At 47.4% G+C, this 17,478-nt stretch overlaps 3 protein-coding genes across 3 annotated transcripts; 2 read left to right on the top strand and 1 right to left on the bottom strand.

Moving 5' to 3' along the window:
• Positions 1-249: 249 nt before the first annotated feature.
• Positions 250-6,155, top strand: znf839 (zinc finger protein 839). Its single transcript, XM_084013033.1, has 10 exons — positions 250-1,216; positions 2,002-3,048; positions 3,225-3,350; positions 3,607-3,720; positions 3,805-3,897; positions 4,026-4,172; positions 4,455-4,559; positions 4,806-4,893; positions 5,325-5,487; positions 5,590-6,155. Exons 1-10 carry the CDS (start codon positions 488-490, stop codon positions 6,146-6,148), a joined length of 3,171 nt encoding a protein of 1,056 aa, XP_083869159.1. The 5' UTR covers positions 250-487; the 3' UTR covers positions 6,149-6,155.
• Positions 6,156-7,116: 961 nt separating this feature from the next.
• On the bottom strand, positions 7,117-8,848 carry cinp (cyclin dependent kinase 2 interacting protein). The gene is made up of 5 exons (XM_084013077.1): positions 8,729-8,848; positions 7,945-8,113; positions 7,746-7,863; positions 7,428-7,557; positions 7,117-7,327 (listed from the first exon to the last, which is right to left on the bottom strand). The coding sequence occupies exons 1-5, from the start codon at positions 8,733-8,735 to the stop codon at positions 7,125-7,127; spliced, it is 627 nt and encodes a 208-aa protein (XP_083869203.1). The 5' UTR covers positions 8,736-8,848; the 3' UTR covers positions 7,117-7,124.
• A 167-nt stretch (positions 8,849-9,015) lies between these two features.
• Positions 9,016-14,361, top strand: dkc1 (dyskeratosis congenita 1, dyskerin). Its single transcript, XM_084013049.1, has 15 exons — positions 9,016-9,112; positions 9,944-9,999; positions 10,078-10,164; positions 11,001-11,092; positions 11,313-11,497; positions 11,620-11,684; positions 11,895-12,021; positions 12,113-12,243; positions 12,466-12,609; positions 12,726-12,846; positions 13,036-13,154; positions 13,242-13,345; positions 13,612-13,654; positions 13,763-13,927; positions 14,129-14,361. Exons 1-15 carry the CDS (start codon positions 9,097-9,099, stop codon positions 14,189-14,191), a joined length of 1,518 nt encoding a protein of 505 aa, XP_083869175.1. The 5' UTR covers positions 9,016-9,096; the 3' UTR covers positions 14,192-14,361.
• The last annotated feature ends 3,117 nt before the right edge of the window (positions 14,362-17,478 follow it).

The following is a 17,478-nucleotide window of genomic DNA, read 5'->3' as shown; positions in this document are numbered from 1 at the left end:
TGGTTGGAAAACCTGGAAACCGGATCGTAAATGAAGAGGCTAGTTGAACTGATTTAACATTAGATGTATTCTTTTCGAAACGCATTTATTTCCGTTTTATTGTGTTTTTATTATTGTTAATATTGTTATTATCGCTTAATGAGTGCGTTCAATAGAATGTAGTTCCCATATACAATGCGTATTTATAAAAAAATAGGATTCAATGCCCCGGGAGTCCGGTCCGGTGGAGACTCCAGTCCGGGAAGTTGGCACTCCCGCCGACGGCTAAGCTAGGCTAGTTAAAACAGCCCCAGCTAGCCGTGACCTGCTCCCGTTATCACCGCTCCCGTTCACGTCGTCCTTCGTCCCAACGGGGCGTTTTATTCGTCAGCACACACCCATTTTATAACCAATATATATTCGGTGAGATCGATCGACGATCCGGTTGATCTGGTCCACCGACTGGCACCAAGTCTGAGCTAAGCTAACAGTTAGCCTCACAGCCAAAATGGCGGACAACGAAGATGACAGCAGTTCGAGCAGGACAATAACAGCTGCGGAGCCGTCCGGAGCCGCGCAGCCCCCCGCCGACCAGTGCCCTCCTGCCGGGGAAGGTTCACACTCCGTACCCTGCTCCGAGAGAAGTCAGCCTGGGCACAGTTTACCGGCAGGCTCCGGAGCTCAGCTCACGGACTTGTTGCAGAGCTGCCCAGAAGAACAGAGCATCCTGTTGGGCACAGAATTCACCACCCTGGGCCCGGACCTGGTGGGCCCGGACCTGGTGAACACCACCATCATCTATCTGCAGCCGGACGGCACCCTGGTGGAGGGCTCTGGACTGACCGCCGACGAGCAGCAGGCCCTGCTGGACCAGCTGACCAAGCAGCAGATCGTCCAGGTCTCCGACACCGAGGCGGCACAGTTGCTCCAGCAGAGCCAGTTGGTCAAAACCATACCGGTCCATAACACGGCCCTGGACCCGAGCCAGCTGCAGCAAGTCATCAACCAGGTCACCAAGTCCCAGCAGCTGGTCCACGTCCAGCCTCCCCAGCAGACCCTGAAGCTGAAGGTCCAGCCTCCCCAGCAGACCCCGAAGCAGAAGGTCCAGGTCCAGGTCCCCCAGCAGGGTCCGAAGCAGGTTAAGGTCCAGACCAGTACTCAGAACAATGCCTCCCAGCAGCTGAAGAGTGTAGCCCAGCAGGTCGCCATGCAGACCGGAAGCCTGGTCCAGAAGAAGGTGAGTCAGACATGGACGATGTTCATCTGGATTTGCCAGATCCAGACCCGTAAGAGGTCTGTGTTTTCATGTGACGTGGCGGATCTTTGAGGCCTTTAAGACCAAACTAGATCCCACAGGAGGATTCATTGAGTCAGAGACAACAGGAGGTCCTCTCTGTCTCTGGTCTCTCTGGACACCATGCTGCTGGTTCAGTACTTTCCTGTCCAGTTGGTTATTGGACCTAGGTTCATGAAGTGGACTGAGTAGTAGAACTACTACTAATAATCCTAGCAGTAGTAGTAGTAGTAGTACTTATCTAAGCAATAGTAGTAGTAATAATCCTAGCAGGCTTGTCTTGAGTTGGACCCTTCTACTCTTTGGTTTAGATCTGACAGAGGTCCGTTCTTGAGTTGGACCCGTCTATTGTCTTCTTAGTCTTGGAGCAGTTTTTCCTGAACTAAGGAAACCTTTGAAGGTATTGTGTGTGATTCCCTTCAGTTAGCTCCTCAGATGAGGAGAAATTAAGCTTTAAGTGGCAAACGGGGAGAAAATCCCCGTTTGCCGTTTGATCCGACAAGAAACCTGTGTGTTTCGGATTGATCAATATTAGTGCAGACCTGGTCTGAGGTTCACCTGAATCCCAGAGAATCCAATCATTAATATTAATGTCAATCTTATTTAGAACATTTAAAACATGTGGGTTATGTTTTAACAGACTATATTTTTAAAAAACAATGTTTAACCCTTCCATCTTGATCTTCATGAAGCAGCTGGGTCCCATCTTGAGTTTTCTGTCTTTTCAGTCGGAGCCCGTCAGGATCCAGATCCAGGGTCCTCCCAAACAGGAAGTAAAGTCCATTTCCGCTCCCCAGCAGAAGAGTGTAGCTGTCAGTCATCCGCAGGTGAAGCTTTCGCCCAATGGCGGCAGTGCTCAGATCATCCACATCCAGCCTGTGGTGGGTCAGCAGGGTCAGCAGTTTTTCCTGCAGCAGGGCCCGGGGGAACCCCCCATCCAACTGCTGCTCCAGAGCCCCGCCCCCATTGTTGGATCTCTGCTCCCATTGGTCCACAAGCTCACATCAGCAGGCACCACTTCCAGTCAGAATCAGAAACCTGTATTGTCCCCCATCAGACACCAGACCCCCTCCATCGTCAAGACCCTGCCCACCTCAACTAAGACCGAGAGCGTCCCACGAATTAAAACCCCTGCTAATGGTACAACAGCCACAAGTCAGAGTCCTTTAAAACCACCTGCAGGCATCACGGCAGTCCCTGTACAGACTGCCACACCTGCTGCTACCCAACCTGCCCCCGTAGCCCCGCCCCCTGCGGCCCCGCCGCCAGTGACCCCACCCCCTGTAGTGAAGGGCAGAGATAGGGAGAAGAAGGCGAAGAAGAGAGAGAAGAGGGCGGTGAAGATCCAGACCAGATCTGGTCGAGTCTCTAGACCACCGAAGTATAAAGCCAAAGACTACATGTTTATAAAGACGGAGGATCTGGCAGACAGCCACCAGTCCGACTCCGACGACTACTCTGACATGAGCGTGGAGGAGGAGGTGGAGGGCGGATTGAAGGACGGCTCCGACCCTGGTTCCTCCCTCACCTACAGCCACAAGTCCCGGTCCCACCGCTGCCAGACCTGTGACAAGGCCTACATCGGCCCTGGAGGCCTGAACCGGCACTACAAACTGAACCCAACACATGGAGAGCCCGACCTGCTCGTCAACACACCACAACCCCTCATAGATGACAGCCAATCACAGGAGACCACAACAGAAGTTGTTAGAGAGGAGGAGGAGGAGGAGGAGAAGAAGAAAGAGGACAAAGCTGCTGCCATGGCAACAACCAGAGTAAGAGACCAACCAGAACTCAGATCTGTAAAGAAGTGATAGTAGTTCCTGGCTGGTTAACTGTCCAGATAACTGTCCAGATAACTGGCTGGTTAACTGACCAGATAACTGACTGATTTGACTGTTTAATAAGTATTGTTTATAACAAACTATCTTCTTTCTGTCTTCATGTGAAGGGGGGTCCTGTAGTCGCTGTAGGACTCAGGGGCCTCCATCCCCGGGGCCCCGGCCGGCCCCGAGGAAGAGGGAGAGGTAGAGGGAGAGGCAGGGGGCGGGGCCGTTCACTGGGACCACCTCCAAAGGTGAGTTCACTAAAGGCTAGTTTAAACTCCAATAGTCTACCACACCTGTAAAGTCTACCAGTCTACCACACCTGTACAGTCTACCAGTCTAACACACCTGTACAGTCTGAGAGTCTACCACACCTGTACAGTCTGACAGTCCACCACACCTGTACAGTCTACCAGTCTACCACACCTATAACTGCTTGGATTAGGCCGAGCAGTCGGACTCTTGTCAACAGGCATGTTTTACCATCTGATTGGTCGATTCTCTCAGGTGACGGTGGGGCTTGTCAGTAGGCGGGGCCGCCGCGGTCGACCCCCGAAGATTGCCATCACCATGGTAACCACAGAGCAGCAGGTGGAGAGGAGACGAGACCGACTGCAGGAGGTAAGGGAAGGAGGTCGAGATGTTACAGACACGATGAAGACAAACAGATGTGTTGTTGTTTCCATGACGACCATGTGTTTACAGCTGGTGGAGCAGTGTGAGGATGAGGAGCTGATGGACATCGTTCTTCCTCGTTTGACCAAAGTGTTGAGTCTGTGGGAGCTGCTGCTGGCAAAGGTACACACTGATGAAGACACACACATTAGCCCATCAGTGGTTGTGATGTTATGGCTGATGGGTGTGTACATATGAATATATATGAATTCCTTCTCAGGTGTTACTTCTGCGTCCTGTGTCTGTTTCAGGTGGAGGGCAGTGGTCCGTCTCGGACTCGGTTTCCAGACATTTACCGTGAGTTCGAGTCCCTGCAGGCTCAGGTGAGACAGGCTGCCCAGGACTACATCATCAGCCCACAGGGCGGCGCGATCCCACTGGAGGTCCGGAACATTGAGGTAAGAAGTTTTAATGCATTTCACTATTGAGGAACTGTACTGTACTCTACTGTACTGGTCTGTAGTCTACTGTACTGTTCTAGACTCAACTGGGCTCTACTGTAGTCTACTGTACTGGTCTGTAGTCTACTGGTCTGTACTCTACTGTACTGGTCTGTCGTCTACTGTACTGTACTGTCCTGGACTCAACTGGACTCTGTTGTAATGTTCTGTACTCTAATGTACTGTTCTTTACTCTACTCTACGGTTCTGGACTCTACTGGTCTCTACTGTACTCTTCAGGTTGCCAGGTCTCTGGGGATTCTGGACGAGGTGAACATGATGAAGGTGGTTCCTGGAGCGTCTTCCAGTTCCAGCCTGACCAATAAGAATGTCCGATACATGGAGGTAAACACACCAACGGTCCAGGTTTGGTTTTGCTCTTGTATGGATCTGGAACCAGGTTGGGTATGGGTCCAGTATGTTTACTTGGACACTGCTGTCTTTACAGTATCGTTCTTCTTGTTGCACATGTCTACATCACACTCTGATCTCAGACCTGACGTACTGATGTGAAGCTAAATACCTGATCCAGGTTCGGTCTAGAAATTGATCCAGGTTCAGTCTCATTCAGGCAGAAACTGTGTTTCCCAGAATTCCAAGATGTTGCCGCCTTCAAAGAGATTCAAGATGGAAAACAGCGTTCCAGTTCACCAGAATGGAATTGAGACACCAAGAACAGGTACTACTCCATCAGTACTACACCCTCCTGCATCTCTACTACATCCTACTACATCTGTACTACATTCTGCTGCATCTGTACTACACCCCACTGCATCCTACTACATCTGTACTACACCCTACTGTATCCTACTACATCTGTACTACACCCTACTGCATCCTACTACATCTGTACTACACCCTCCTGTATCCTACTACATCAGTACTACATCCTGCTGGATCTGAACTACACCCTACTGCATCTGCACTACATCTGTACTACACCCTCCTGCATCTCTACTACATCCTACTGTATCCTACTACATCAGTACTACATCCTGCTGCATCTGTACTACACTCTAGTGCATATTTACTACATCTGTACTGCACCCTACTGCATCTGTATTAACGGTCGATACATTTTAAAGTGATATTTCCGCTCTTCTATCCAAGGTGGGACCCCTGCTGCATCTGTGGCCCCTGCTACATCTGTGGCCCCTGCAACATCTGTGGCCCCTGGGACCTCCTCTCTGAAGCCCTGCTCAGTCCCTGTCTCTCCTCTGGTGATTTCGGCTGAATCCAAACTGCTGACCACCAGTGGCGATTCTGCCTCCAGGTGAGGTGGCCCCGCCCCCTGTCCTCTGTGTGTAGAAAAGGTGATATGTGGACCAGGTTTACAGGGCTGATCTGGTCTGAATATGTTTCTCTGGTCCCTCAGCTCCTCTGGTTACACCTCTGCTAAGATGGCCTCCATCCAGGCTCTGCCCCCTGTTACACCCATGGAGGTGACCCAAGGCGAGGACCAGGGGACGGGGTCTCCGCAGACAAGCCAGGATGAGGTCCTGAGCAGTCACATCACAGCCCAGATGAAGGAGCTGGAGACAACTCTGGGTTCAAGTCCTGAGACCACTGCTGACTCAAAGAAACCTGATTCCAGCTCCCCCCAGACAACTGAATCCGGCCCAGTCCAGACAACTGAATCCAGCTCAGTCCAGACTGTAGCTTTGTCTCAGCCCCAGCAGAGGGAGTCCTCCCTTTCCAAGTCCGACTCAGCGGCCCCTTGCGAGCCCAAAGAACTCCAGGAGGGTCAGGAAATCTACATCCAGACAGAGGGGCTGACAGTCCAGCTGGCAGAGCCTGGTTTAGACCGGATTGTGATTGTCAACGGGCCGGATGGAACCACCATGCACATCCAAACCCCAGAGGGGGTTCCCCTCGAGGCGGTCCAGGCCCTACTGGGTATCGAGGCTTCAGACAGAGCCAAAACTTCTAACTGAACTCTGAACAGAATCTAGACTCATCTGGACTGACCAAGACCAAAATTTGACCTAAACCACATCAAGGTAAAAGACTGGATTTTTATGGTGTCCAATATAACTGTGGGTGTAATGAACCCAGCAGCCTGAAGAGGGCTCTAACCGATCTTCAGTGTTAGATTAATACCTGAGGAAGACGGGACGAACTGTTCCTTTAATGTCTCACCTGACTCTCAGCCTCAACTTCCTGTTTTACAAACAAGATCTTCCAACAAAAACTCTCCAAGATCATCAAAACCGGGATCCTCCTTGTGGCCTAACGAGTATCATTGTATGTTGTGCTGCTCGTATCTAAAGACAAATCTATCGGCGATAACCTGATGAATACATCCTGAGCTCGGTTAAAGGCGGTTTTAAAAAAGAGAAGCTGCCGTCTAATTGGTTGTCTCAGTTCAGCTGCTTCATTGATTGGTTTGTTCAGTTCTCAACTGTGATGTCAGCGGCTCTTCCTGCTGTGTTAAGGAATCTGGACTGATTGTAAATTTGTAAACTTGTTTTTTTCCCCCCCAATGTTTCCATATTTGTTCATGTCAACATACAAAGTGATTAGTTGTTTATATGTAGATAAATATGAAAAACAGTTTAAAAAAGTTGCACTATTTTATTACTTTTTATAAAACAGCAAAACATTTTCCAAACGTAAACTAAACGTTTGTACTCGTTTGGAGGAACTTAAAGTAAATTGATTTGTCATGTTGATGGTTCGAGTGCATAAAATACATTTCATGTTCCTCCAATAAACTGATGTAACAAACTCAACGTCTGATGATGTCACATGATGATGTCACCTGAGGTGTACAGGTGAGAGTGTATCCTCAGGAAGTAGATCTTCTGTTCTAGACCTGATCAATGAACATGATCTGTGAATCAGAAAACAGGCTGACTGGGCTGAGGTAGAGGATCCAGATATGGTCACATGACTCGAGAACCGATGACATCAGACGGGGCGGTGTCCGGTCTCGAGTAGCAGAGCCTCCAAGGTGAGTCTGGTCTGGGGGGGTATGAAGGGCTGGTGTAGCCAGCAGGACAGATAGACCATGCAGAGGTCAGAGGTTGCAGTGTGGGCAACTTCCTGCAGGATCATCTGCTTCAGCTTCAGCTCCTGACTGAAGGAGTCCAACAGGAACCAGGACGCCTCCTCTGAAACAGGAAGAAGAACTTTCACGACTCGGAAGCAGGAAGAAGAACTTTCACGACTCGGAAGCAGGAAGAAGAAACCTCCGTGAAGACATAAACTCACTGAAGTTTGTGGTTTTCCAGCTGTGAAACAGAGGACACTTTCTTCCTTCAGGTCCAAAATTAAACTCCTCCAGATCCTGAATGCCTCGCTGTGATGTCATAAGACGGCCCATCTTCATCACCACAACGCCCTGAGGGGAAACAACAGGTCACTGACTTCTGGACAGGAACAGGAAGGGATTAAATGCTGATTCATGTCTCTGCAGCTCTTTCTATACTTCTACCATACCTCGGACGTAATCAATGGTAATTATTGATCACTTTGATCCTGATTGGAAGTGGAAATGAGTCAGTTAAATGAAGAGAAATGAAGCATCACCATTTTGTCAACGATGTCCTGCAGCTTGCAGCATTCGTCCTGCAGCTCTGCAGCTGATGATGATGGAGACGATGATGATGAAGAATCATCGTCTACCAGCAGCTGATCCTTCTGAGAGCTGGAGGGAGAGACAGATGTTTAAAGCGCACACTACTAAAGCACATGAACTCCGGGACTCAGAGTAATGAGTGAAAGCCACCGTGTCTGTCTCAGGTTGACGATGTTCCTCGCTGCGTTGAAGCCGTCCTCGTTGAGCTTGTCCCACCTCACCAGCAGGTTGTGCCAGTCGGCTGCGTTGTCTTTGATCTTTCGGGTACTTCCTGTGACGGCAGAGCACTTCCTGTTTGCTGGGGTAACTGTGATGTCACCTGATTGAGACAGACATGTACGTGGTTATAACATAAATGCCTCCCCATCACCATCCCATAATACCTTTACATTTTAAAGTGACGCCCCGTTCAGCCATGAAATCAAACCATGTGACTATATTGCACATTTAACAATTCATTATAACAATATACTAAGTAACTAACTGTATCATATAAACTCTAGTAACTGAAGCCGATATTCCTTTTTTAATATTCCACCCTTATAATCATATTTGTGACCTGGTTGTCCACGTTTAAGACCTGTATTTGTCCTTTAGTCCCAGCAGGACAGTTAGTCCAATACAACCATATAGTCCTGTATTTGTCCCCCGAGGGACCTTTAGTCCCAGCAGGACAGTTAGTCCCATACAACCATATAGTCCTGTATTTGTCCCCCGGAGGGACCTTTAGTCCCAGCACGACAGTTAGTCCAATACAACCATATAGTTCTGTATTTGTCCCCCGAGGGACCTTTAGTCCCAGCAGGACAGTTAGCCCAATACAACCATATAGCCCTGACTTTGTCTCCCGCACCGGTCCAACAGGAAGTCTCAGCTCGTGACGTTTTGCCTCGAGTTCAGGGAAAATATGTGACGTCGCAAGGCAATCACTCACCTTCCATCTGATCGATAAATCCTCACATTTGGACCACTTCTACAATTCCGGCTTCTTCTTCTTCTTCTTCTTCTTCTTCTTCTTCTTCTTCCTTCTTCTTCGCCTAGTGTATTATGGCGGTTGTTAAACAACGTTGTGGTGCATTACCGCCACCCACTGGTATGGAGTTTGGATCAGGATTCTAATAAAGAAAATAATAAATGATCACCTGTGGGTGGCAGCAATTCGCCCGTCGGCATGTAGTCTGCCGAAACTCAAGAGGAAGAAGAAGTAGAAGAAGAAGCGGAAGTAGGAGGAGCTGCCAGAAAGGAGGAGCAGAAAACCGCGCTTACTCTCTCTCCCTGCCTCTCGCTCTCTCTCAGGAGAAGATGGCGGACACAGAAGGTGAGGCTCCTGGTTAAACTTTTAACTAATCTCACTATTTAAACTCGCTGATTTACAGGTACAAAAACGTCTTCTGGCGTCTTCACTCTGACGTAACGTTTGTCTGCATTTTACGACGAACTGCATTAAGAAAATCGTGTTTTTAGCTGTATTACGCAGAATGTGTGTATGCAGACATTATCTTGTGTCGGCCGTGTGCCTGTCTGTGTGCCTGACTGCGTCTCCTGGTTCGGCCCGTTTGTCTGCTGGTTCGGCCCGTTTGTCTGCTGGTTCGGCCTGTCTGTCTGCTGGTTCGGCCCGTGTGCCTGCTGGTTGCGCCACCGAAGGGCCGGTCATGGCTCCACGTGTAGCCGATCACGTTCAACCAGACTTCGGGGGGGAACAATCAACATGTATTAGACGCGTTTTAATTATTGAATGTTAATGTTGGACTTCAGTTCAAATAGTCGGTTATGGATCAAGGAACCAAATCACTATCGATCACAGCCGCTCGATCATGTGTCTAACATGTTTGATGGCCTATTAGCTTGGTTAGCCGCCTGATGCTAACACCCACGTGTTGCTAGAGAGGCCACGTGGGCATCTCATCCAATCATTAATGTGATTAAACATCTGATTTAAAAATCTGAGCGAAAATCTCAACCAAGGTGTGACACTGAGCAGGATTAGTATAGGATTGTGTATAATTTAATATTAAATTATATTAATAATAATATAATGTATAATATTTGTCTCCTCCAACTGGATTATTACATGTCATTTAGACGTTATTACTTTGCATTCAGATTCTTATTTAAGTGTTTAGTAAAGAAAATCCCTGGTTTGTTTCAGCATCGTCTGTGAAGAAGAAGAAGAAGCTGAAGAAAGTCAGTGACGATGAAGTCGGGGTGAGTACAGGACTGTGATTGGACCGTTTACTTCCTGTTTACTTCCTGTGGCAGAAAATAACAGTTTGCGTTCAACAGGAGATCCAACAGAGTGGAGACTTCCTCATCCAACCAGAGTCTAAGGTGGCCTCCCTGGACACGTCTCAGTGGCCCCTGTTGCTTAAGGTAAGACCCCCCCCTGCCCCACATGTTCATACTGGCCTATGGCCACTCTCTTCTGTAATACTTCTATGTCCACATGTAGATTATGTGGACTTGTATATAATATTGTAAGTCTAAGTGAAATGCAGAGAACAGAAACTCATAATCGGCGTGTAAACATCGGACACGATGCGGTTAGCGACCCGTCTTCAGTGTGTGAAGTGATGAAGCTGTTTATCCATTCTCTGAGCGGGCATCTTGTCAGTCACTGGCCCCGCCTCCGTTCTGGGGGCGTGGCCTCTCCGCCGCAGCGCCATCGTTGTTCCTGCGTTCTGCAGGACGCAACACGGCGTTGTGGCGGCAGAACGACTCGACCCGACCGCTGCCAAGACGATTTAGCAGTTCTGATCACACGGAGCTGAGACGTTTATGCATAAATGATAGTGTTTATGTTAAAGTTGACCATTAGAGGACAGTACCACAGTTATAGGGGTGGGAATCGCATAGAAACGCACGCTACGATATCTTATGTTAGATACTTGATACATACCGGTGAAAAGGCAGAAGCAGGAAGTAATCGTATCCCGGTTATTCACTCGGATTAAACGATGTATGAAGTGCATCGTCTTATCTTGGTCTCTCTCGCTGGTAACGCACTCGATGTGTTGGTGCCATCAAAGTAAGGCAGAATGGAAACGGGCATGGATCCGTAAACGGCGCCTGCATATGTTATGTTAATATTTTAATCATTTGCCGGTGTATCTTACGTATTCCAGCAGGGAGTATCATATTTCGACCTGGTTAACCTTGTCGTACGGGAAGTGAACCAGAAGTTTAACTAAATAAAATGTCTCCTGCAGAACTTTGATAAGCTGAACATCCGGACGGCTCATTACACTCCTCTACCGAACGGCAGTAACCCGCTGAAGAGGACCATCCAGGACTATGTCAGGTAATGCTAACCGCTGGGATAAGACGACCAATGTTGGTTTCTTTTCCAGCAGCAGGTCACCTGATTTATGAGATTAAAGTGTATTTTCTTAGCTAACAAATTAACTTTGTTTGACACAAACTCAGGTCTGAGAGATTCTTGCAGATGTTTGAGTTATTTTTAGTGAATGTGTGTGTGTGTGTATAAATCAATCTAATTGGTTGGTTGTACTTCCTGTCAGGTCGGGCTTCATCAACCTGGACAAACCAGCCAACCCATCGTCTCATGAGGTGGTGGCGTGGATCCGGAGGATCCTACGGGTGGAGAAAACGGGCCACAGCGGGACGCTCGACCCCAAGGTCACCGGCTGTCTGATCGTCTGTGTGGATCGAGCCACGCGATTGGTCAAGTCCCAGCAGAGTGCCGGTACGTAGACGACGGCTGTGATTATTAGACGCTTGTTACGGAGTGTCTCCGCCCGGCTGGCAGGCGTGTGAGCACAGTAAAACCCAGCAGCCCCCTCACTACTCTCTGTGTGTGTGTTGCAGGTAAAGAGTATGTGGGCATCGTTCGGCTGCACAATGCAATAGAGAACGAGCACACTCTGGCCAGGGTGAGTCTGACACGGCGATCACGTTCATTGATCGGCGGTTTGAAACGTTCTTACCGTAAACTTCACAAATAAACTGAACAAGCTAGCTTTCCTTCAGTGTAGAGTCAAACACCATTGGCTGTTTTCCTGACCTTGTTCAACCCTGCTGCCTGCTCTAATTGGCTGGCTGCGTGTCGGGAGATCACGTGACTGACTTGAGTTTGTTTCCAGGCGATGGAGTCGCTGACCGGCGCTCTGTTCCAGCGGCCGCCGCTCATCGCCGCGGTGAAACGCCAGCTGAGGGTCCGAACGGTCTACGAGAGCAAGCTGATTGAATACGACCCCGAGAGGCGACTCGGTAACCTTTCTCATTTAACTCGACTGGAGAAATGTTTAATCGTGTTTTTCCATCGCGGGTCACATGACCACATGTCACTTCCCTCTTCCAGGTATCTTCTGGGTCAGCTGTGAGGCAGGAACTTACATCCGAACTCTGTGTGTCCATCTCGGTCTGATGCTTGGGGTCGGAGGTCAGATGCAGGAACTGAGGAGGGTCCGGTCTGGAGTTCTGGGAGAGATGGTCAGCATGACTTCCTGTGATGTCACATTCACTTCCTGTCATATCCAAGTGTTGAGTTCAGGCCGGCTGCTCGGTGCTCGCCTGCTAATGAATCTTTGGAACAGAAACCTGAAACGGCAGGACCACAGATCACATCCTCCAGTGACTGTGGAGCCTCGCTGCTGCTGACATCACAGCATGCCTGTTCTGTTCATATCCTAATCATCATGGTGGTGTGTTCAGGATCACATGGTGACGATGCACGACGTGCTGGACGCTCAGTGGCAGTTTGATCACAACAAGGATGAGACGTATCTGAGGCGAGTGGTCTTCCCTCTGGAGAAGCTGTTGATCTCTCACAAGCGTCTGGTGATGAAGGACAGTGCTGTGAGTCTTCATGAGTCATAGATCATTATAGATCGATACGATTGCGTCGTCACAGTTGAGCAAACGCTCCGCTCTCTATTTGACACGCCTGAGTGACTTTGACTCTGTTTCTGCAGGTGAACGCAATCTGTTACGGGGCGAAGATCATGCTGCCCGGCGTCCTCCGGTACGAAGACGGCATCGAGATGAACCAGGACATCGTTGTCATAACGACGAAGGGCGAGGCCATCTGCACAGGTGAGGGGGGGGGTGTGTGTGTGTGGGGCCACATGATGAGTTGAGTAGCCAGCAGCCCTCTGGGCCGTGATGACCTGCTATCTATCACCCTTCTCTGATGGCTTTTCTTTACAAATGTGCATCATTCTGCATAATACACATTCCTAACGTCATTTATGGGAAGTTAAGTAACGAGGTCGTTCTCTCCAGCTGTCGCTTTGATGACGACGGCTGTGATCTCCACATGTGACCACGGCATCGTGGCGAAGATCAAGAGGGTCATCATGGAAAGGGACACGTATCCTCGGAAGTGGGGGCTGGGACCGAAGGTACGCCTCCATCGACGCTTTATGAAATGAAATCTGAATGAATGAAATCTGAATGAAATGAAGTGTTAACGAGCTCGTTTCCATCAGGCGAGTCAGAAGAAGATGATGATTCAGAAAGGACTCCTGGATAAACACGGGAAACCCAACGGCAGCACGCCCACCGACTGGAAGGACCAGTATGTAGACTACAGGTATGTAGACTAGAGGGTACGCCTCACCTGTGCTCGCTGTGTTCATGTGCTCGAGTGCAGACAGTTATCCCTTACTGAGCTGACGTGCTCCTTAAGGGAGTCAGTCTGCTACAGGAAGTCTCAGTGTTCAGGTCCTTCACTTAGTCTCCGGCTAAGCTGCACCTCACCTGAGAACAATGTCCCGAGGGGGCGTGGCCACAGCAGCCTTGCAGGTTTGCTTGGATAAAGGCATTTACTTAAACTTTTTCTTTTCTTCATTTCGACAGCGCCTCCAAGGCAACGGGGGAGTCGGGTGACACTTCATCGAAGGTAAACGCACTGATGTAGATGAACTCGTTGACGAGTCGTTTGTATTGAACTCGAGGGTTAACCCTGCGTCACTGGTTGGCTGACCTCATGTTGACCTTTGTGCTTCAGAGGAAGAGGGAGGCGGCGGCGGACAGCGACGCTGAAGCAACGACCACGCCCAGCACGCCGACTGCACAGGACACGAAGGAGAAGAAGAAGAAGAAAAAGGAGAAGAGGGTGAAACTGGAGGAGGCGGCGGAGCTTGATGTCACAGTGGAAGAGCCTGAGGCGGAGGTGAGGGAGGCGGGTTCCTAACCTTGATGCTTGACGGATTTATTTGAGACCTTCTGTGAGCTTCAGGCTTAATCTCAAAAGAGATGACGTATTTAAACCAGAAATGGAGATTTTTAAATGATTTTAGTTTCTAGGCTAATAGCAAATGACTCTTAATCTTCAGACCTCAGTATTTCTGTTAATAACCACTTTGTCCTGCAGGTTTCTGTCAAGAAGAAGAAGAAGAAGAAACAGAAAGATGGTGATGGTGAAACAGAGAACTGAGACTCCGCCCACTGTCATACCTGTATGAATGCAAAGCATTCAGAATTTTATATTTGATGCAGAAAGAGGACTCTCTTTTTTTTTTTTTTTTTTTTTTAAGTGTTTTTCTGCTGTAAATACCTGAACAGGAAGCTTGTTTGTAATTTCAAAATAAAAGTTTGTTTTCTGTATTATTGCTTGACTATCTTTGTTTCACAGCTTTACGGCTGGGCAGTAGTCGGACCTACACTAAAGAGAGAAACTGTCTGCATTTCCTTTAACAAAAACAACCTTACACAACTCTTAAATATAAAAATAAATGGTGAGCTCATTGTGATGGTGGAGAAAAGTGTCTGGGAATGATTATTGACCATCGGTTACATTTTAAGTCGTATTAATATCTGTGAAACCATTAAGGTTAATTTTGGCAATTATGATTTTAAGAAACTTTTACTTTTGACTCTTTATAATCGTCACACACCACCATAGGAATACTTGATGGTTGTGCATCGTTCCTTAGACAGGAGATCTCCGTATTCCTATTCTTAAAAGGAGCCTCTGATGAGTCATTTTGCATCATCAGAGGCTGCTTTGGTTGGAGGGGGTGAGACTCCAACACTAGTTCATGTTTTCAACCCGCCTGTAGGGGGCAGCACCCACTCAGGCTACAGACCTGTTAGAGATTAGAACAATGGGAGTCTTAATGTGAAAATCAGGTCCTGTGCTCTTGCAATACCAGCAGATGATTCATCGTTGAGCTGGAGGAATTTCTCAGTGTTTCGAAATGTAAAAGATGAGCGTCATTTTTCAAAACATTGAAGGATGTGAATGAGCTTTTGTGCAACTTTGTGATTCAGTGTCTAATTCTTTCCAGCTGTGTGATCGTTAAAGTTGTTTTTGCAGGATTCCTCTCCTCCCTTCCTCATCTTTGTCTTCCTTCTTCCTGTCTTCATTCACCACAAATATACATTGTGACCTATATAATATAATTCACACTTCATAGGCTTTAAAAGGTCTGAATATAAGTTAAGTGTGCCATAATGCTGCCCCCTTGAGCAGCTTCTCTGACAAATAAACAAATTACACACAAGATCTTCATGAATATTTTAAAACTTTAATATACAGTGCTTCGTAAATCATTGATAAAAACAAAAAGGTGGTAAAAACCAAACAAATAAGTTACACTGTAGTAAAAAGCACTTGAGATTCCTTTCCGTTTTTTCCCCCATATATGAAAATAGCATCGAAAGTATGCAAACATAGAATTTCATTCGTATATATTTTTTCTAATTTTTTAGCTAAATAAACATTTTGTCCCCTTAAAATTCCCTTAACCGCCCGGATGAAAGGAGGAGAGTTTACAGCCGTGCGTTTGTGTGTCGACGGCCTCGATTTCATCCATGATTCGGCTTTTTTCTCATTTTAAACAGCTTGAAAACCTTTACGTGGCGACATCTTCCCCCGGTGGGAACCTCAAGCCCAAAGGAAATATAAATTAACATACCAAATGTGAACAGTCTGCAAAACCTTTTTTCCTCCATTGACTGGCATACAGTTTTAACATTTGACCTCTCTCTCTCTCTCTCTCTCTCTCTCACACTCTCACACACACACACACACACACAGTCTGTGCATAGACCCAGGTTTAACTTGTGGAGTAACTGATAATTGGAGCAGTCCCCCCCCCCACTGTGGTTTGTCCTTTAAAGGAAAATAACCCTTTAACCCATTTGTTGCTACGGCAACAGAAGCTGGCTCTGGGCCAAAGGGCTTTACACAGAGATATGTAAAAACAGACGGATCAAAACACCGTTTCCATGGTCCAATCAGAGCCTGCTATCAGCAGCAAGTAAACAGAAGTGAAGCAGACGCACACGCCAGGGTTCGACGTGAAGATATTCAGCCGATATTAATTATTTCTACACCAACGCTATCTGCATTTACATGTTTACTATATCGGCACTTTTTAACAGGTTTCCCAACATGTTCGGTTACCGAGACACTCCGCCCTTCAGTAAACCGCTGACCCACAAAGTCGAGGTTCAACCTCAACACAGCTCGAGACAGGAATCCACGCTGTGATGCTTCTGGTTTCAATTTAAAGTCACCAATATCAGCAAAAAGGGATTTAAAATGTCAGAATATAAGTCTTAAAAGTTCTTAGCATCCCCATAGAAACCGGCAGTAATTAGGTTAAGTAAGTAAGGGTTGCAGGAACGAGTGATTCTGCCTCTTAATGGATTGTTTGTTGATGAACATAAATCATTTACTGACAGATTAAAAAAAAAAAAAAAGCTCAAATGTAGCAAACATATATTTTAGATGTCGATAGGTTTGTATTTGTATCTGGGTGAGGTTTGGTTCACAGTTCATATTAAAGTACATTTTGCAACATTTGATATCTGGTTCCAAAAAAGGAAAAATATGAAGTTTTATGAAGGTTTGGTTCAGTTCTCTAAATGCCATGTTGTACCTCCTATCAGTGACCTATCAGCATGAGGGGGCGGGGCTTGGACGCTCTGGTAACAGGGGGTCAGCTTGTTCTATTGCACACACACTTCTGCCTTTTCTTCATTTCTGGCTTCCAAAAAAAAACCTCAGTTATAAACAGGCAGCAAGTAGCATCATTTTTTTTGTTTTTGTTTAAATAAAAAAAGGAAAGGAAAAGCTATTAACAAGTAGGGAAAAGCGCTCAATTCAATTGCAGCCAAAACCAGGAAGATATAATAATAATAATAATAATAATAGTAATAATAATAATCATCATCAACAAGAATATTCACAGAAACTACAACAATAACCATATACAGCAACAGGCAGAAAAAGTAACGTTTACCTGTTAACAGACTTATAAAAACAACAACAGTGTAAAATTGATTGTCATTTCAGGATAAAAAGCATCAAAACATCGAAGGCATCAACAGTGAGGAACAACCGGGAACTATAAAAAGTGACAGGGGGGGGGGGGGGGGGGGGTTCACAGAACTAAAAAGCCCAAATCAACGCTCACACAGACGGGAATCAGTCTCAATCTCAGAATCTCAGTTCAAGTGTCTGAGAAAACATCTGGCAGCCTCGAGTGCAGACGAGTGGTGAAACAAAGGTTTGCACCGCCGTCCGTCCGTCCGTCCCAGAGCAGAGACAGAAACTAACAGCTCTTGCCGCCGTTCTTTCACCTCGCCGCCCTCCCCCAGCTGCCAGAACTCAGTGTCGCCAATTGCGTCCAACTGGGAAGCAGCTCTGCAGTTCATCAAGAGAGAGAGAATACACATGGGTCCGACGATGAGCGGAACGGGACGAGACCCGAA

Source organism: Eutrigla gurnardus, assembly GCF_963514095.1.
Source record: "Eutrigla gurnardus genome assembly, chromosome: 7".
NCBI classification, from domain to species: Eukaryota; Metazoa; Chordata; class Actinopteri; order Perciformes; family Triglidae; genus Eutrigla; species Eutrigla gurnardus.
Note: the sequence above shows the minus strand (reverse complement) of the source record. Positions and strands in the feature narration are given on the sequence as shown.

Bases quoted from the DNA above. Each gene is read 5' to 3' on its own strand.
- znf839 (XM_084013033.1), top strand. From the start codon at position 488: ATGGCGGACAACGAAGATGACAGCAGTTCGAGCAGGACAATAACAGCT. The intron at 1,217-2,001 runs GTGAGTCAGACA...CTGTCTTTTCAG, and splicing joins GAAGCCTGGTCCAGAAGAAG to TCGGAGCCCGTCAGGATCCA. The intron at 4,173-4,454 runs GTAAGAAGTTTT...TGTACTCTTCAG, and splicing joins TGGAGGTCCGGAACATTGAG to GTTGCCAGGTCTCTGGGGAT.
- cinp (XM_084013077.1), bottom strand. The intron at 7,864-7,944 runs GTGGCTTTCACT...CTCTCCCTCCAG, and splicing joins GTCAACCTGAGACAGACACG to CTCTCAGAAGGATCAGCTGC. The intron at 7,328-7,427 runs GTGAGTTTATGT...TTCCTGTTTCAG, and splicing joins CTGGAAAACCACAAACTTCA to AGGAGGCGTCCTGGTTCCTG.
- dkc1 (XM_084013049.1), top strand. The intron at 12,022-12,112 runs GTAACCTTTCTC...TCCCTCTTCCAG, and splicing joins CGACCCCGAGAGGCGACTCG to GTATCTTCTGGGTCAGCTGT. The intron at 12,610-12,725 runs GTGAGTCTTCAT...CTGTTTCTGCAG, and splicing joins TGGTGATGAAGGACAGTGCT to GTGAACGCAATCTGTTACGG.